Source organism: Magnolia sinica, chromosome 12, assembly GCF_029962835.1.
Source record: "Magnolia sinica isolate HGM2019 chromosome 12, MsV1, whole genome shotgun sequence".
NCBI classification, from domain to species: domain Eukaryota; kingdom Viridiplantae; phylum Streptophyta; class Magnoliopsida; order Magnoliales; family Magnoliaceae; genus Magnolia; species Magnolia sinica.
In genome coordinates, this window is record NC_080584.1 from 31036461 (window position 1) to 31055565 (window position 19105).

Sequence of the window (19105 nt, forward strand, 5' to 3'; positions counted from 1 at the left end):
GTTTTCTCTTTTTAAGTTGATTATAAGCATTTTTACGGTAAAATATTAATGAAACAGTTTTAGCTTTAAGTTTGTCTTTTTTTTTTTTAATTACGTTATTGTTGAATTATAATTACTATCACGTGCTTAATTGAAAGTCATTTTATTTAGAAAATAAAAAATTTTCCTTCACAAATTGTCTAATCTTTTAAATGGCTGAATGGCACAAACTTCAGTCTCCCGGTCTATTTTGGGCGCATGGGGTTAAAGGCTTGCAGTTCAATTCAATTCAAGCCGCCTTCAGCACTGGCATGCCTGGCACACTCAACATAGCAGGGAGGACTGAATTCGAGCCGTGTATCTACAAGAGTTTCAGTACAATTTAGGCCCACATGTCACAGCTACTCATTTTCACCGTTGGATGGTCACATGTCAGGATTTGGGCCATTCATCATGTAGTGAGAAATGTAAACATACCATTATAAAAGAAAAAATTCTAAAAAATAAAAAATAAAAATCAGGGCAATCCAGCCATGAATCTATCCTTGAGGGAGGATTTCAATGATCATTGTCACCCAGGTCGCAACTCGCGTAAGTTGGCCCATGTCTCACCGATCCAGATCATTGGTACGTTGAACCCAGGGGTACCCCTCTGTAGAATGGACATGTCCAACCAAAATTGCTCAGATTTGAAAAATCCTTGCCATCAATCTCGGGCCTTTGCTGTATCCGCCTTGACTTATACATTCAGGCGTGGTCCGCTCAACAAATCAATTGTTTGGGGACTCGGATTGCGGAGTGTAGAACACAGTACTGAGGTCCCTACACTGTGTGACGTGTTAAAGCTCTGTCGCCCCACCATGATACATGTGTTATATTCACACCATCCATCAATTTTTCAAGATTATTTTAGGGCATGAACCCAAAAATGAGGCAGATCCAAAGTTCAAGTGGACCACACCATAAGAAACAATGAGGATTGAATGCTTACCATTAAAACTTCACAGGGGCTACAGAAGTTCTGAATCAAGCTGATATTTGTGTTTTCACTTTATCGAATGTCTTTGTGACCTTATCAACAGGTTGGATTGCAAATAAACATCATGATCGGCCCTAGGAAGGTTTGAACGGTGGCTGTCACTGTCCCTACTGCTTTCTACAGTGTGGTCTACTTGAGCTTTAGATCTGCATTATTTTTGGGATCATACTCTAAAATTATCCAATAAAATGGATGGCCGGTGTGGATATAACACATACATCATGGTGGGACCCACAGAACTTCGCCACTTAGGCAAAGTACGGATCCGAGTCTATTGTTTGGCCCACTAAAAAACCCATGTATACTTTGGAGGATGGATTATATAATTCCTCAGATTATTCACATTCCTTGCCCATTCATTCATGAAAACAAACAAACAATACTCCAAACACACCACTTTCTCCCAAACAACCAACTCTTTAAACCCTGAAAATGGTGACCCTTCTCTCATTGCTTCTCTCTTTCTTAGCCATATCAATTCCTATCTTCTTTCTTGTAAACCAAAACAAGAAAAAGAAGAAAAACAAGCTTCCTCCGGGAGACATGGGTCTCCCTTGGATCGGCGAAACCATGCAGTTCTACCGAGCCCAGCTCAACAACAGACTCCATGAGGAGTTCCTACAGCCTCGGATGACCCAACACGGAACTATCTTCAAAACGAGGCTGATGGGCGAGCCGACAGTGATCGTGAGCGGCGCTGCTGCTAACCGCTTCTTCCTCTCCAATGAATTCAAGCTAGTTGTGAGCTCGTGGCCCACCACGTCCGTTCAACTAATGGGCCAGGACTCTATCATGGGGAAGGGTGGCCACTTGCATCGATGGCTTCGTGGGGTTTTCGCCACAAGCCTCAATGGTGGGGCTGCTCTAGAGGCACTGGTGCCGAAGGTCTGTCGATCCGTTGTAGCCCACCTCGATTCGTATTGGAAAGGCCATGACATGGTGCACCTCTTCCATTCTGCAAAGCAGCTCACGTTCTCGGTCGTGTGTGAGTGCCTGTTGGGGATTGATGCAGAGCCGAGGTTAATGGAGATGTTTGAGAGAGTTCTATGTGGAGCGTTTGCACTGCCGATAGATTTCCCGGGAAGTCGTCTTTGGAGAGCGAAGAGGACGAGATCAGAAATAGGAAGAGAGTTGGTTTCTATAGTGAGGAAAATAAGGGAAGAGATGGAGAGAGAGGGAAGAGGAGGAGAGGAAGGGATGCTTTTATCACGTTTGGTGGTGGGGTTGATAGAAGGAGAGATAAGTGAGGAAGAGGTTGTGGACAATGTGGTGCTTTTGATCTTCGCAGCTCATGATACGACTGCTCTTGCATTGGCTATGATGTGTAGGATGCTGGCCCACCACCCGGACTGCTATGATCGCCTTCTACAAGGTGCGGGACACCCTTCCTTCCCTCCAGTTATCCATTAACGTCGGTAATGAGTATAGTTAGCAAAATGCCATGCCACATGAAAAATAAAATCCTTATATGAGTTTTTTTTTTTTTTTAAATAAAAATAAATTAAATCGCATACCACATGAAAAATGTAAAAAAATAGAATTTTCATAATTAACTCTTTCAGTTAAAAAATATATATATAATTAAAATTCTCTCGAAGAAATACAAACGGCAAAAAAATGGAGGAAAAGCTTAGTTTTAAGGAGAACGGATTAGGGCTTAGCGGGTGTTACCCTTACCATGGGGCCCACCTTGATGATTTTCTGTATATCCACGCCGTCCATCAGTTTTTCCAGCCCATTTTAGGATTTTATTACAAAAATTAAGCAGATACAAATCTCAGGTGGACCACACCACAGGAAACAGTGTTGATTGAACATCCACCATTAAAAACATTTCAAGGCCCACCGTAAGAAGATCCGTAATGTTCATTTCCCATCCAACACGTTTATAAGGCCAAACAGGCCTGGGGAAGGGAAAATACAAAGATCAGATTGCTCCAAACTTTTGTGACCTACAATAAGTTTTTAATGGTCATTCACCACCTTTTCTAGTGGTGTGGTCCACCAGAAAATTTCATCTGCTTAATGTTTGAAGTAACATTCTAAATTTATCTAAAAAAACGGATGTACGGTGTGGATATACAAAAAATTCATCAAGATGGGTCCCACATGGTAAAGGTTACTCGAGCGACACCTAATTCTCTCCCAGTTTTAAGATGGTCTCAACTGAAAACCAAAAAGGGGGATAATAAGGAAAAGCAAAAAGAAAAACAAGTCAAGATTTGGCATTCAGAAATTTCTAATTACAATCTTATGTAATTAAAAACTAACAGATTGTGTATTTTTAACAAGCTTTAATTTTTTCTTTTTAAATATTTTATTGATAGCTTGGTCAATCTACCTTAAATTACAATTTTATTAATTTTTAATCATGGTGCATGTTTGAGATGCTTAATAAACAAAATATCGTTCACATTTCTCCAAAGGCAAAGTCAAGGCAATAGATGTTAGACCAACATGATGTGCAACCCACTTCAATGATCAGACGGTTTCTAGCAAATGTGACCGTCCATTTCTTTGATTTTTGATCATATGGTTTGAATTGTCCAACCAATTGATTTTTGCAACTAGTGTTAGTGTATATCCTAAGAAAGACATATTATTTTACAAAAGGTTCAATCGCTTATCTAAGCCATCCATCATGTGGGTCTTGCCTTTAGTTGTCTATCAACATCACTGTTAAGTCATTTCAAGTAGATGATTCTAGCTAGCCACACTCAATGGTATCAACTATTGCTATGAAATCTGATAGTTTATATTTACAATTCTAGAAAATGTTTTATTACTGATCTTGACCATCCATCGACCGGGCCTCACTTTTATTGCCCACCCTCCTAAAAAGCAAACCGTTTAATGACACTAATTATAATTATTGCATCAATGGAAATGAACGGAACATATTTAGTATATATACTAGGAAATGTTTCATCATTAACCTTGACCATCAATTACTTGGACCAATATTTTATTGTTAATCCTTGTTAATTGAATGATCCTACAATGAGAGAGGATATGTATGGTCAACAATAATTATAAAATAAAAAATTAAAATTAAAAATTAAAAAAACCTATTAAGGGATACGGTCGACCATCCATCATGTGAGACCTAACTTTGATTTTTTATCCCTCTTGAAAATTAATTTAATTAATGATCCTAATCTAGGCTTGTAATAGGGTCGGTATTAAGCATATACCTTTTTTCATTGGTTGTGACACAAGTTAATGAGATATTTAATGGGATGAAATCCATAGTGTATGTTGTTTGCAAATGACATAACGTTGTTTGAGAAAATAAGAAAGGGCATGGCAAAAAAAAAAAAGAAGACTAAATTCATGATGGGTGTTTTAAAATTAAATGGATTTAAATTTAGTCAAATTGAAATAAAGTATATCGAGTTCAATTTTAGTAATAATATGAGTGAAAATAAGAAATTAATTAAGATTACTAAAAAATTTCAAAATGACTGCTTTCAATACCTTGAGTCAATAGTTCATGAGGGTGGGGAGATTAAGAAGGATCTTGCCCATAGACTTCAATATAGGTGGAAGAAATGGAGATTTACCTCTATAATTTTAAATGGTCATTGTCATGTTCTAAAAATTGAATACAAAGTGTGCACCCCTCATACCCGAGTTATGGTATATGACTCGTACACCAAGTGTACATCATTCCCATCATCAAACAATTATTACGAGGTGCACTCTGATGCATTTTATGTTTTCACACATTAACATCCACATATCCACAAAATTACATGTCTTTCGCTTATACTTATTCCATCATGTCACCAACCACAAATTTATATTTAAAGAAATTAAACTATGTCCACCTATTTAGGACTTTATTTAATTGGAATATCAAATATTTTTTGTAATAAAATCATAACTATAAGCAATGTAATATCAAGTGTAATATCAATAAGTAAAAAGGATTATCTCTTATCATTCAATAGCATTAACTAGTCATCCATCTAAAGCAATAAGTGCATCTTCTACCAAATATAGCCATTGATCCTGAGTCTCATATGCTAACCCAACCTCATCTTCGGTATTTGATTTAGTTTTCCTATTTCGTTTTTATATATACGATTATCAATCCACAACGTTAACTGATTAGGCTAGCGAGTGAACCTAGCATTGTTCATACATATCACAACAAAATGAAATGGTATATATGCAAGCATAAGTATAGGTGTTGAGATGTTATGAGATGCAGGTCAAGTGGGATGATCGCCCACTTACTTGGGTTAGACCTCCAACAATTCAAATCTGTACCTATTAGACATCCACCGTAGGTAGGCATGGACAATCTATACTGGTCAGACATCCACTATAGGTGGGCATGGGAAATTGACACATTTGCTCCGAGTAAGCTTCCATTAGCATGGGCATCGAGCAACGAATCTACCAGAAAAATCATCCAGGGAGATCCCCCACGAACCCAAGCATAAGATGTGCATGTGGTCATTTAGAGCGTGCACCCAGTAATAAGTGTAGAAACTCTATGAATATATGTAGTGCATGCTCAATATTTATAATTTTTTATGGGTGACTAACATATACATCTCACTGAAAGGAAATCATAAATTCATGTCATTAATGCTTTGCATGTCACATAAACAATTCATGTTAATAATTATTCAAAACATAAATCAAAGATCAGGAATCATAGTCAATTAACACTACAATCAATTACATTAGTCATGGTAATCATAGTAATCACAATGGCCATAGCAATTAGATCATTTATTTTAACCGTACAGGTATGAGACACGTTGAGATTCACTCACCTATTCGTATTATAGTCAAATCCATTGAGTAGCCAAGCGCTTTGGAATCTAGAATCTAAATCCATATTAAGATAATTTAACAATTCATGAATTCAATTAAGTTATTCCATCAAGTAGGGTCCCCCTTTGATCAACCCAAGATGACCCACCATTACTCCTTCAAATTAAATTCAAAAACCAAAAGGGGATTGTTGATCAATGTTATTGATCGACCGAGCCAGCTCGATGTCCCTTGATCGATATTCTTATCAATCGGCTATGGATCGATGAAGTTTATATTTTAACACCTCGAGTTTCTAGACAAATTTGGTCACCTTTAATCGGTCAAACCTACCCATCGATCGATCGAAATAGGTCAGATTTAATTCAATTTACTTAATAGACAATTTTGCTCATTTTCGATTGGTACCCTAGATCGATCGATATTGCTCGAAGAGACCCTCAATCAATCGAACCTGGACTTTGATTAATCAAACTACGATATGATTTTTCGACTTAGTTTGTTGGAAAAAAATCGATACATTCGATCGATCAACTGAAGTAGGCTAAGTTCTGTTACAAAATCTAATTTTTTGAAAATTTTAGGGTTTCTTCTCTAACTCTTAGCTTTTGTGAATTCAATCGCTTCCTGAATTAGGTCCAAACCTTCTAATGGTTTTCTCCTCATCAAATTCGGAATAACCAAAGGATTGCTCTAATCTGAATTATCTAGGATCTATAACCGTTGGTTAAAACTGTTTTTCAGCATACTCTAACATCATATATAGTATTCGTAGATCGATGTGGCAAATCCTTCCACTGGATCACCCTAGGATTCTAGGTCGTGGCACAATTCAGCATAAAGGTTCTTTGATTCGGATTTTCCTAAATTGACATGACTGAATTTCTCAAAGTCAATCTCCCATAATACGAAATCTCACTCAAAACCAAATTCTTTCATCGAAACTTTCCCACAGATCGAGATAATGATTGTAGGATAAATTCACTTTGTTCATTGTTTAGATTTGGGCTTTTAGATAAAAAAAATTTCATAAAAGAACAAGAAAAAATTGATGGAAACTTACCAGCAGACGTTTCTCTTTCACAGGGCCTCTCTCTCTCTCTCTCTCTCTCTCTCTCTCTTGGTTGCTCTCTAGCATTTTGGGTTTTTGTAGGAATTTCTTGCGATTCTTCCCTTTGTATAAAAAAAGAGCCTTGGATTTAAAAGATTCCACTAGGGTTTTATGAAATTCGGCAAAAATATAGTCATTATAGTGTTAGGAATTAATCCACTAATATCTCCTTCCACCAAGGGTACCTTGCCAATTAAGCTAAGTGCTTAGTTTCGTTAATAACTGCAAAATCAAATTATTACTTTGGTTAGTTCGATTATCATATAGCTTGAAAAATTCGGATCATTACAATCATCATGTACCACTCAATTTGAAAAGAAAATTTTTATAGGATAGTTATAAGACTCGCCATGCTTTATGGGGCAAAATATTAGATAACTAAGTAATGACATGTTTATAAGATAAGTGTAGCTAAAATAAGGATGTTAAGATGGATGAGTGACAATATGAGTAGGGATAGAATTAGTAATGAATGCATTCGAGGGAACTTATTATTGGTTTTTATGAAACGCAAAAGAAAAAAAAAATTTTAAAAAAATAGAGAGTTTTACAAAGTCCATATTTTAAATTAACCTTAATCGATTCCCTTTCTATAATTTCATATTTTTAAAATGTAAAAACACACAAATAAAATTGTTGTGTGAATTTAATCAAACATGAGGCCACACATGCAAACGAGGGCCTATATTCAAATTTTGGGTGCGTATATGATGCGCATGCATGTTAGAGTCTACTCGACTCGATATTTGATTGAACCACTAGCGTCCCCTGTGTTGAGTCAGACTGATTAGAAACTGGACACAATGATCCAGCTATCCTCTCAACCACTAGTTATGATCAACAATTAGGCGATTTGTAAATGGGTTGGGGTTAGCCTTTCCAAATGGATTCTTTTTGCCTTGAGTCAATGGACTTAAGGACTTGTTATTTCACTAGTATAGCTTGATATTTTTCAAAGGAACAACAATGAATGTATAAACAAAAGAAGGCTAAACAATGTCAATTTTATTAGTATTTAAATGTATGATCCATTACAATTGACTAGGTGTCGAACAACCAATAAAATAAAATAAATAAAAGATAAATACGTGATTTGTCTATTGGAACAGATGATCGAGGCGATTGGTCAGTAAGATGTGACCATATTGGTATTGATCAGCTAAATCAAAACTCAATTCATCATGATCTAACAACTTAAGGTTGCATATATTTAATCTATTCCTATGATATTGTAATAGAAGCCGCTATGCAGTAGTAATCTATGCTAGAACTAGGCTATGCTATGAAAGATAAATTTAAAAAGTAAATGGATGTTTAGTATAAGGCTCTAAACTCTTCTTCGATTGCTCCTTTTATAACATGTTGAGTCAGGTTTCCTTATTGATCATGGATCCTTCACGTATCTGGAATGCTTTTCTAATAAGAAAAATAGATTCGAAACTATTAGTTTCTCGAATCTTCTTCTCGTAGCTGATACCTTTGATGGGACATGTTGTGGCCCAATAATTGGATTGATTAAGAGATCACTGATCCTAGACCTCAAATCAATCATGGTCACTCATCTGGTGGCTCACCTCCTATACTTCCAATTAAGGTGTTAGACAGTCCACATTAAACCACCTCTTACATTTAACATACACCTCGATAGTTTGGAGTGCTGGAAGGATTTAACACCAGATACTAATCTGTTATTGGGCAAGATCAAATCTAGTTCTCTCATTCTTTTGATCCCAATTGAACCATGGCCATAAGATCGGGTCATCAAGCTCCCATTCTTTTAATTCTGATTGATGTATGAAATTGGGATTCAATCTCTCTCTCTCTCTCTCTCTCTCTCTCTCTCTCTCTCTCAATTTGGGACTAATCCATAGCCAGATTTGCATAGATATTAGTCCAATCTTTGAATATTCGGAACCTTCTCGAACGATACAAACTCTACGAATGTCTTCGGGAAGATCTCCTATTTTGAAAGGATTATGAGAGACTGCCTCACCGAGTGTATCATAGTCAGATGTATGATATGATACATTTTTTCTATGGGTCTTTTATATACATGTTGAGTGTGTTGTCTCATTAATTGGCACGTTTAATTGTGGCCACGTGGCATTTGTCTTTTTATTATCCTAAAGGCATATATATGGTTTGCACCTGCGCATTAATAACAAAATGTGTAATATCGAAGGAAGATCAATTGAAAATATTCTTAGGCGTAACTATGATTGTCTCCAGTACTAACTCCTTAGTGTCAACACGTGGCAACTTCTTATTAGACTACATCAAATTACTAAAATTAGGTGTAAACAATAATCTTGTACCTAAAATAGAATGACTTAACTTTTTACATTTCAATCTTCCAAAGTAGGAAGTCTCTTTCCAATCTATCTCAAATATAAGAAAGGCGGAGAACCCACGTCAAACCTTTAATGCAGCCAAGGGTTGAACTGAGCCATCCACAGGGTATACCCCACACATCTTGCACGTGTGTAAGACTAAGAGGATGGTTGCACCTCTCTCTCTCTCTCTCTCTCTCTCTCTCTGAAATAGGATCTATATATGGGAAGAAAGTTAAAGTTTTAGGAGGTATACTACCCTATAGATTTTGGTTTACCTTACTGAGAAGGAAGTCCATTCACTTACCTATACCATGCACCCTAACCATCCTGATATCTTCACTTACCATAGTCACCATCCTTGGATAATTTCCATGTTGGTCCAAGAACCAGATCAATAAATCTTAGCCATTGGTTGTTTATAAAGTGTGGTTTTAAATGAATCAAGGTTAAAATTGAAATCTAATGGCAAGAAACTCATAGTTAACCAATTGAAAACATTAGCCAACCTTTAAAACACTTGATGGGTGATTCAAACCATAAGATCAGCTCACTAATCATGCTGCAAATATACCAAGTGGATCCCTTTATTGAATCGTATGAATTTTGATGATCCTAATAAATAAACATAGTCACACCAACTTTTATTAGCTATGCAGTAGCCTCATAAAGTAGGCCAAAGCACATTTAATCAAGACATCTCCATGCATACATCCTAAAGTTTAAGGTTTAACAGATCTAGTGTATCTATAAGTCCCCCTGGTCTAGGCATGATGGTTTTTTTTTTTTTTAGATAATTACCATCGACTTGCCAATGTAGGTGACCAAAAGTTCCACCAAGGTACTGAATATATAGTATACTCACACACTTATATGGCATAGAGCTAATGCATGCTAACTTAATGTCATGCCCAATGGTGAAGATTGGCCATCCTAACACGAAATAATCATTTAAAGAATATTATATCTTTGTTCTAGAGTATATATAGTGATCATGCCTATGGCACTAAGATCTATTGATCGCTACTCTCCCTTGGTCACCTACCATTATGTCTAATCTTAAGTATCCAAGGACAAGTATATAAATCCCTCTTAAACCCAATAAACATGTTCCACACATTAAATAGGCCAATGATAAACTAATGCATCATGCATACAATCTAAGTTGAAGGTAACATAACATTGGTTTTCTTAGACACAACCCCAACGCTTATGAGTAGTGGCAAGGCAATAAGATGAGGGAAGGTAGACTTTGATGATTTGATCATGCGTAACAAAAACCAAGAACCAATCATGTACAACAAAAACCAAGGACCATACGGGTTAGAAGTGAGTTAGCATAAATTGAAGGCATTAAATGGGCAAGAAAAAAGCCCAAAAGGATGTAGCTGAAGGTAATAAAGAAAAAGCCTTATTACTTGTGATAAAGTAGAACGGTGAAACATGATTCACGTGGCGGACTCCACTTAACTGGGACAAGCCTTACATGATGATAATGATAATCCTAAGCATCCAATCAATGGATAAGAAAATAGATCTCCATTGACTATGCTAAAAAAGAGCCAACCATTGATCTGATCATGTATCATGTGTGCCCACTTTTCAGAGAGTAACTCTTAAAGTTCACTACAATAGGATGATTGATTACAATACAGAAGATTTGATAGTTGATCTAGACCATCCATCATGTGTGGCCCACTTTTGATTGCCCATCCCACCCAAAAAAAAAACACTTGGATTAAACAATCCTGATGCAACCCGATTCAACCCAATGCATAAATAACTTTGGACAGCATTGTATGCAAAGAACCAGGAAAATTTTTAAAAGAAATTTACAGATAAAGAATGTACCACGATTTGCGAGTGACTCGGCAGAAACATGTATTTTCAAGCGACTCTAGACCCTAGTCATGTATACGCTAGAGCACGTCATATGATCTTCTATGATGTGTACAAGATCTGAGCTTTCCATTATGTGGGCCACACTAGCAAAATTTAAGCTGGTCCACTCAAAAAGTGAGTCATATTAACAAAGCAAGTGGAACGCATGATTTAAGCAAGGTGGTCCACCTGAGGAATGAACGGGCTGATTTTTGGGCCTGATGATCTAAGCAATGTGCTCCACCTCATGAAAAGCTCAGATCTTACACATATGACGTATTAGCACGTGACATGCATGGTATGTACCTGAGCAAGTCTGTACACGTGTGTGAGCACAGCAAACCTCAATCTCTCAACAAATATAACATGACAACGAGAAAACATATTTTATAAGATCTTAACCGACCACCCTACCGACTTTATAAGAAATTTTTTTAAAAAATAAAATAAAATGCGAAAGACTTTCATAAGAGAATAATATCCAACCACCCAAACTATACACATGTCACATGTCCAACTGTCTGCATTCAAATTTTTGTTGCTGGAAAATGAGTCTCAAACATGGCAACTAAAGCTATTTATTCTGTGCATCGCACCATGCACGGGTCAAGGTGGGCCTATTGAGGCTTGCAAATGAATGGCTGTAAAGAAAACAACAGCTTCTGTTTTGACCGTCCATTGAATGCATGGTAGAAAGTATATATACACACCGTTTTCACTTTACAATGTGAAATGCTCTCCTTAGAATTGGTTTTCATGAGAACATCTTATATGTGACGTGGGCACGAAATCTGTAAGGTTCACTAGATGAATCACATCATGAAAAGCGCTTAGTTTTTTAGCTCATTTAAAAATCTAATGAGGCATGGTAAAGTGAGAAACAAATCAAGAGCCCGTGAGTTTTCACTTTACTATAGCCTATTGGATTTTTATTTTTATTTTTTAGCAGGCCGAAAGTGTTAGGAGTTTCATGAGGACTCACTAGTGAACTGTTTAGATTTTGTGCCCACATCGTGTATGAAAATTCTCTCAAAGTATCCAGGTGAACCAACTCTTATAAGAGCATTTTCACGTTATGATAGAGCTAAACCCAAATAAAGATTTGTTCAAAGAAACCATCACCATTCAATTATCCAACCAAAATTTAAAAAGCTAAAGGCACTTCAAATTAGTATTAATTATTATTATTATTATTATTAAAGTAAGTACAACTCTTTATTTCCTCCAAAATAAGGCACACAACCTAAAGAATACAAAAAGGTTTCTACATTTCGCGGTTGAAGAAAAGAAAAAAAAAAAACCACATTCCATGTCAGGCAAAAACCCACAGCTCCATTCCTTGGGAGATCTCCCCTCCATTCGCAGCCTGCTATTCCTAGACAGAGTGGGCCTGGATAACTTACTAAGCCTTACTCTTTTTTCAGCTTTCTTCCTAGTTTTACGGTAGGTGGGCCTGCTTCAATATTTTGTCAGCAGGCCTGCCGGAAATTAACCTGTTGTGTGTGTTCCTTCTTGCAATGGAAAGCTTCTTATTAACATAAATAAATAAATAAAATACCCACACCATGGGCTAGGAAAGAAAACATAAAGATTTTAAAAATTAAAAAATTAAAAAATTAAAAATAAAAATAAAAATAAAAATAAAAAAAAGAAAAACCCACACCGCAATACTTCACATATTTAAGAAATTATTCCAGCAAACATCCTAATGCACGTGATATGGGCTGCTCATCAGGTGTGGACCATGTTCATATGCACTGATAAAGGAATGTAGGATGTATACTCATCTGGTTGGCCATTGGGTGCATTGAATATATGCCTTTGTTCCTGTTTTTATTTTTATTTTTTTACTAGCTGCCTACTTTCTATGACAGTTAGGCCAATTTGGTCGGTGAACCAGCATATTATTGTGCCTCAAGGCCTGAACTCGATGAATAGCCCATTAGCCCATATATGTGTACCACTGAATCTCTCTTTGTACATCATGAATAGAAGTCTGAATTAAAATCGAGTTTGGATTTATTTTTTATTTTTTTCCAAACTGTTCGGGAGCTTCCAAGGTATTTGGATGAAAAATATTTTACAAGACAGACATTTCCCTGATTGGAAGTTCGGGTTTTGTGGAATGCTTTTTTCCAAAAATGTATTCTAATAGAGAGAATTTCCCAACCCTAAGGAGCGGATTAGGAGTGGCCCTGAACATGGGTCCACCTTGGTGTATCTGTTGTATATCCATCCCATCCATATGTTTTTTCAGATAATTTCAGGGCATGAGACAAACAATGAAGCACATCTAAGTCTCAAGTGGATTACACTACAGGAAACAATCGTGATTGACCATTAAAAACTTATTGTAGTCCACGGGTTTTGGATGAAATTGACGTTTGTTTTTTTTCTTTTCCTTCATCCAGGTCTTTTTGACCTTATCAACATGTTGGATGGCAAATAAAGATTGTGGTGGGCCCTAAGAAGTTTTTAATGGTGGGCGTTCAATCACCACTATTTTCTATAGTGTAGTCCACCTGAGATTTGTATCTGCTTCATTTTTGGGTTCATGCCCTAAAAATGAGCTGGCAAAATGAATGTACGGCGTGGATATACTATATACATATAATTAATATTGCCCCATGATCAGGTTGTTGGGTGGGGCCAGCACGCCTAACCGGCTCCCCCCAACCCTCATCTTCTTCTTTTTTTCTTTTTTCTTTTTTCTTTTATTTTTTTTTCTTTTTTGTTTTCATTTTGTCCTTCTCTCCAAGTGCTTTCTTTTAAAATAATAAGTTCTAGAGAACATATCATTCTCTACATTTATTTTCCAAGCTACGAAGCAAGCCCAAGGATATTCTTGGACTTAACAGCCCTCTTCACATAAAGGGGTTTCCCACACATTCGTCTGAAGGCAAGTTAAGCTAACATAAGCTCAAGTTACGTGGGGCTCACTGTTGAGTGCACGTGGAATCCAAGCCGTGAATTTGGTGTGCCCAACAATGGTAAGCCTAGACTCAAAAATCCAGCTTGATTCAAACTCAGTAAGCATGCCAAATGGGATGATGGAGGACATTGGACAGGTGAGTACCGCTATTATTCACCATAGACACTTTCATGAATATGGTGCCCACCATGTTTTGTATACATCATCCTAGCATTCATCAAATGCGAACTACCGGATAAAGGGACATACATAAAACCAGGCCATTAAGGGCCTATTTGGATACAACCTCATAAGTAATTATTTTTATTATTTTGCAATAATAAAAAATTGTTTTTTTAATTTAGGTTTGCTAAGTACTCTTTCAAAAGTAATTTAATTAACACCTCGAAGCTACTTATAGCCATCAGCCAAAATTCACTTTACATCGAAGGTGGGCCTTGCAAGGTGGATAGTCCACATTGAAGGCAAGCCTCTCATACGATTGAAAACAGGGCTAAGGTAGGCCCAACATAATGAACGATCATCAAAGGTTGGACCCAATAAAATTAAAGAATAAGTACTTGCACTAAGGTCATAACCAAACATACATTCCTACTTGCTTACCCACTGAATAAGTAGAAACCAATATAAAATATTTAGAGTTATTAATAGCTTACGTAAAATAACTTCCCATGCAGACTAGCCTTCAAAAACTCATGTGGGCTGGTTTTACATGTGACTATATGTATCTTTTGTGGTGGGTTCCACCTGGTAAACATAAAAGTGGGATACCAAATGCATGGTTGAGATTTCACATGCACATGAGTGGACTCACACGAGCTTGGTAAGCTTAACAAGCGCTGCAACGTTTGTGAAGAAAACCCTGCAAAGAGTTGGGAATAAATTCATGATTCTTCTTCTCTCTTTCTTTCCACTTTTTTTCTCATTGCAGAGCATACCGAAATAATGAAGAGCAAAAGAGGTGGGGAAAGTCTTACATGGGAAGACATACAGAAGATGAAGTATACTTGGCAAGTTGCTCGTGAGAGCATGCGGCTTTTCCCTCCCATCTTTGGCTCTTTCAGGAAAGCTATAGTCGACATTGAATATCAAGGGTTCACCATTCCCAAAGGATGGAAGGTACATTTCATTAACCCTTGATTAACTGTCCTCCTCCCATAGCCCCACACGTACACACAGAAAGCTCGATGTTGTTATGACAACCACTCCTCCCAGCTCATGTTAGGACATAAAACAAATATTCAGATCCAAAACTCATGTGGGGCATGACACAATAAAACTGTGGGGTTGATCAACAACCACCATTGAAACCTTGGTGCACCCAAAGAAGCACTCCATCATACTAATATTTGTGTTTTCAGTTCATTAATTGCAGTTGAAATAACCATATGATCAGTTTGGATAGGCATAAAAACGGAAACGGATTGGCTACTCCCCTGCCACTAGCCCGTGGCTGGTGGTCGGTGCTCTGTGGCCCCCACCATGATGTATGTGTTTCATCCATGCCGTTCATCCATTTTTACAGATCATTTTAGGGCTCTATATGATAAATGAGAGGGATATAAATCTCAGATGGACCACACCACAGGAAAACAACAGTGATTGGATATCCACCATTAAAATCCTCCTAAGGCCCATCGTACTGTTTATTTGACATCCAATCTGTTGATTAGGTCATACAGATCTAGAAGAAGGGAAAAAAAACAAAGATCAGATTGATCCAAAACTTTTATGGGCCCCAAACAGTTTTTAATGGTCGACACTCATTCAAAACTTTTTCCTGTAATGTGGTCCACTTGATATTTGGATATAACTCATTTTTGGTATTATAGACTGAAATGATCTATAAAAAATAGATGGACAGCATGGATGAAACACATACATCATGGTGGGGCCCATAGAGCACCGACCACCAGCCATTGGCTAGTAGCAGGGGGAGTAGCCAATCCGTTTCCCATGAAAACACGATGGGTGGGCCCTGGGAACATTTTAGCAGTTGTCGTTTCTATCCTCACTATTTCCAATCACATAATCCACTTGAGTTTTGAATCTACTAATTAATGAATGGGGAATGGAGCTTCCACCTGCAAGGAATGGCTCGTGGAAGGGCATAGGCAAATGAAGGTGATCACATCCTACCTTTTCAAAACCTGTGGCCTTGCACATCATCTGCATGTCCATGTTGGTTAAGTAACATTGCCTAAATCAGCCCATGTTGAGCTCATACAAGTCACAACATGTGACTAACCCGAGTCAATTCGGACTTGACCGAATCAGTTCCAGTCTTGTCTGGGAACATGACTCAGCATTGAAGATATGTGATGATTTGGTAGGACTCTAATGATCCTCCCCACTCGGCCAAGTTGTGAGTCGACTCAGGACCAGTCCCTGAGTCTCACATCATTGACCCGGCATACATTTTCTTGGTGGCTTAGTGGGTGAAGTCATAAGGTTTCTTCATTTTTGGGAATTTGATATATAGCTCTCATTTTAGCTCCATCCCTCCCCCCTTGTTGGGTAGTTTTTGTTCAATTCACATATACAAACTTCAAGATTTGAACTAGTATTCAAATACGCAAAATATGAGGTTGTGTGGTCATGTGTTGGGTGCAGTAGGGCCCATCAAGATGTATGTGTTTTATATCCATGCCGTCTATCTGTTTTCCAGTTCATTAATTTTATGGTGTCAATCCAAAAATGAAGCAGATCCAAAGCCCAAGTTGACAGCACCACGGGAAAGGGTAAGGACAATGACACCCACCATTGAAACCTTCCTCAGGCCGACCGTAATGTTTACTTGCCATCCAACCCATTGATAAAGTCACACAGACCCAAATGAAGGGAAGACACAAATATAGGCTTGACCCCTAAGAACTTTTTAATGGAAGGCATTCAATCACCATTGTTTCCTATGGTGTGGCCCACTTGAGCTTCCGGTCTATTTCGTTTTTGGGTTAATGCCCTTTTTGGGTTAATGCCCTAAAATGAGCTGGAAAAACCAATGGATGGTATAGATATAAAATTCTTACATCAAAGTGGGACCCTATGGGGCCCAACACCACACTACCACAGCTGAGGGTGGTGTGGGCAACACCACCTGATCCGCGTCTCCAAATGCACATCACAGATGGGCCCCACACAGCATTACCGTATGATTCCAAACGCATGTGATAATTCCCTTTGATCCAAATACAGATGGAATTTGGAGGAGACTAGTCTATAAATATAATCCATTTGCGTTTTGGTTTGGTTTGCGCAGGTTCTGTGGACAACGTACGGCACGCACTACGACCCTCAGTACTTCCCTGAACCATCGAGCTTCGATCCAAGTAGATTTGAAGAGCAGATACCGCCGTACGTATTCATTCCTTTCGGAGGTGGGCCCCGTTTGTGCGCTGGCTACCAATTGGCTAAGCTGAACATGCTCATCTTCATCCATTTCATGGTCACTCGCTACGATTGGTCCCTCATCTTTCCCCATGAGCCCATCACCATTGATCCTCTCCCATTCCCTTCGCTCGGGATGCCCATCAAAATCTCTCCAAAGATCAATTTAAGCCGTTGATCATCAACGAAACTGTACTTGTATCGACCACTGGAGTCAGATGATAGACATTAATTGTAGGCCATTTCTGATCCAGAACTGTGTAGGGGAATTGGGGTGGACCATCCACACCGTTCTCCCAACTATCCATTATTTTTGTACATGTTCGACACACCTGATGAACGCGTGGGCCTGATTAGGGCCCCTTTGATGCGAGGTATTAGGTGAGATTAAGTTAAATAGAATTGCAAAAACTAAATTAAATGTAGTTGTCAGGTTCTGCCCATGAACCCGGCATTTCCCGTGTATTCCAAATTTCCAATACCATCTTATATATATCACTGGAAGAACTTGTGCTGGAGTTGTAAGTGTGGCCCACTGTAAAACATGTGAGAAATCCACTCCGTCCATCCATCTAGGGTCGCCTAATATAAGACAGACGACATAAAAACGGTTCTGTTTCTCATATCGTTTTTGTGCCACACGAGCGGCAACAGTGAAGACCTACACGAAACATTTTCGATGGAGCATTATGTTTTTGTTTTTTTCCCAACTGATACCACTAGTTTGACCTCAATATGAGTTTATCCCTACCACTGTTGGATGGCACGTGTGTGATTGATCTAGGCCATTCATTTCGCAGCGCGCATGGTGAACATGACATGTACTTGATTGAAGGGTCATACACTCATCAAGTAACCGCACATGCACATTGGATTTGGACAGTTGGGCTTCTTTCTTAATTGTCCATTTTTTTCTCATACAAATTTTATTTGCTTGATCAACAGGCTGATAATATTTTTGGTGCAGGTAATGTTCAACTTGTGCACTACCGAATGAATGGCCCAGATCGATCAGGATAGTGGGAACTATAAGGGTTTGGATGGTATATAATGGCAACATGGTCCACCCAAATGGTTTCAATTATAGTCATCAGTTTCCCCAGCTTTCCTTGGCATGTGGCACATTTTTGACTTGGATCTTGCTCATTCTTTGTGGCATTACATAAATTGAGGCCGTCAAGTGGATGGTCAGTGTCCATTTAGTTCATGATCACAACGCTGGCCCCCACCTGCCTACCTTGTTGGTCCACCTCTGAACCACTCCCTGGCCAATTCTTAGATGTCATACAAATGCATTCATGCGCTGTGAGCATACTTGATGTAGAGCGGGTCACGGACAGCTTCATGGCCAAGATGGATCAGAAAAGGTCCAGTCGACAACAGAAGTGATCCAGACCATCAGACCTTAGATTGGGCATATCTCGCAATTCGGAATGAGCCATCAGGTGTAAAATATATAATTTTGGGGTAAAACGAGCTACTTTAGCTACCCAACCCTGTCATGCCGGGTTGCACAAGTCGGATTTGCGAAATACCCCCGGATCGACGGTCGTTTCTCTATTTTAATTTTGATTTTACTATAAATAGTAAGTTTTAGTTTGATTATAACTCTTCATCTGTTGGGCTTTAGGAGTTGCGCCCAACGTGAAAAGAGC

At 38.1% G+C, this 19105-nt stretch overlaps 1 protein-coding gene across 1 annotated transcript; it reads left to right on the top strand.

Moving 5' to 3' along the window:
* The first annotated feature begins 1420 nt into the window (after nt 1–1420).
* On the top strand, nt 1421–17836 carry LOC131220433 (taxadiene 5-alpha hydroxylase). The gene is made up of 3 exons (XM_058215347.1): nt 1421–2390; nt 14995–15182; nt 17323–17836. The coding sequence occupies exons 1-3, from the start codon at nt 1451–1453 to the stop codon at nt 17626–17628; spliced, it is 1434 nt and encodes a 477-aa protein (XP_058071330.1). The 5' UTR covers nt 1421–1450; the 3' UTR covers nt 17629–17836.
* Nucleotides 17837–19105: the final 1269 nt, after the last annotated feature.

Coding starts and splice junctions, on each gene's coding strand:
- LOC131220433 (XM_058215347.1), top strand. CDS start 1,451: ATGGTGACCCTTCTCTCATTGCTTCTCTCTTTCTTAGCCATATCAATT. Junction 2,391..14,994: donor CTATGATCGCCTTCTACAAG/GTGCGGGACACC, acceptor TTCTCATTGCAG/AGCATACCGAAATAATGAAG. Junction 15,183..17,322: donor CCATTCCCAAAGGATGGAAG/GTACATTTCATT, acceptor TGGTTTGCGCAG/GTTCTGTGGACAACGTACGG.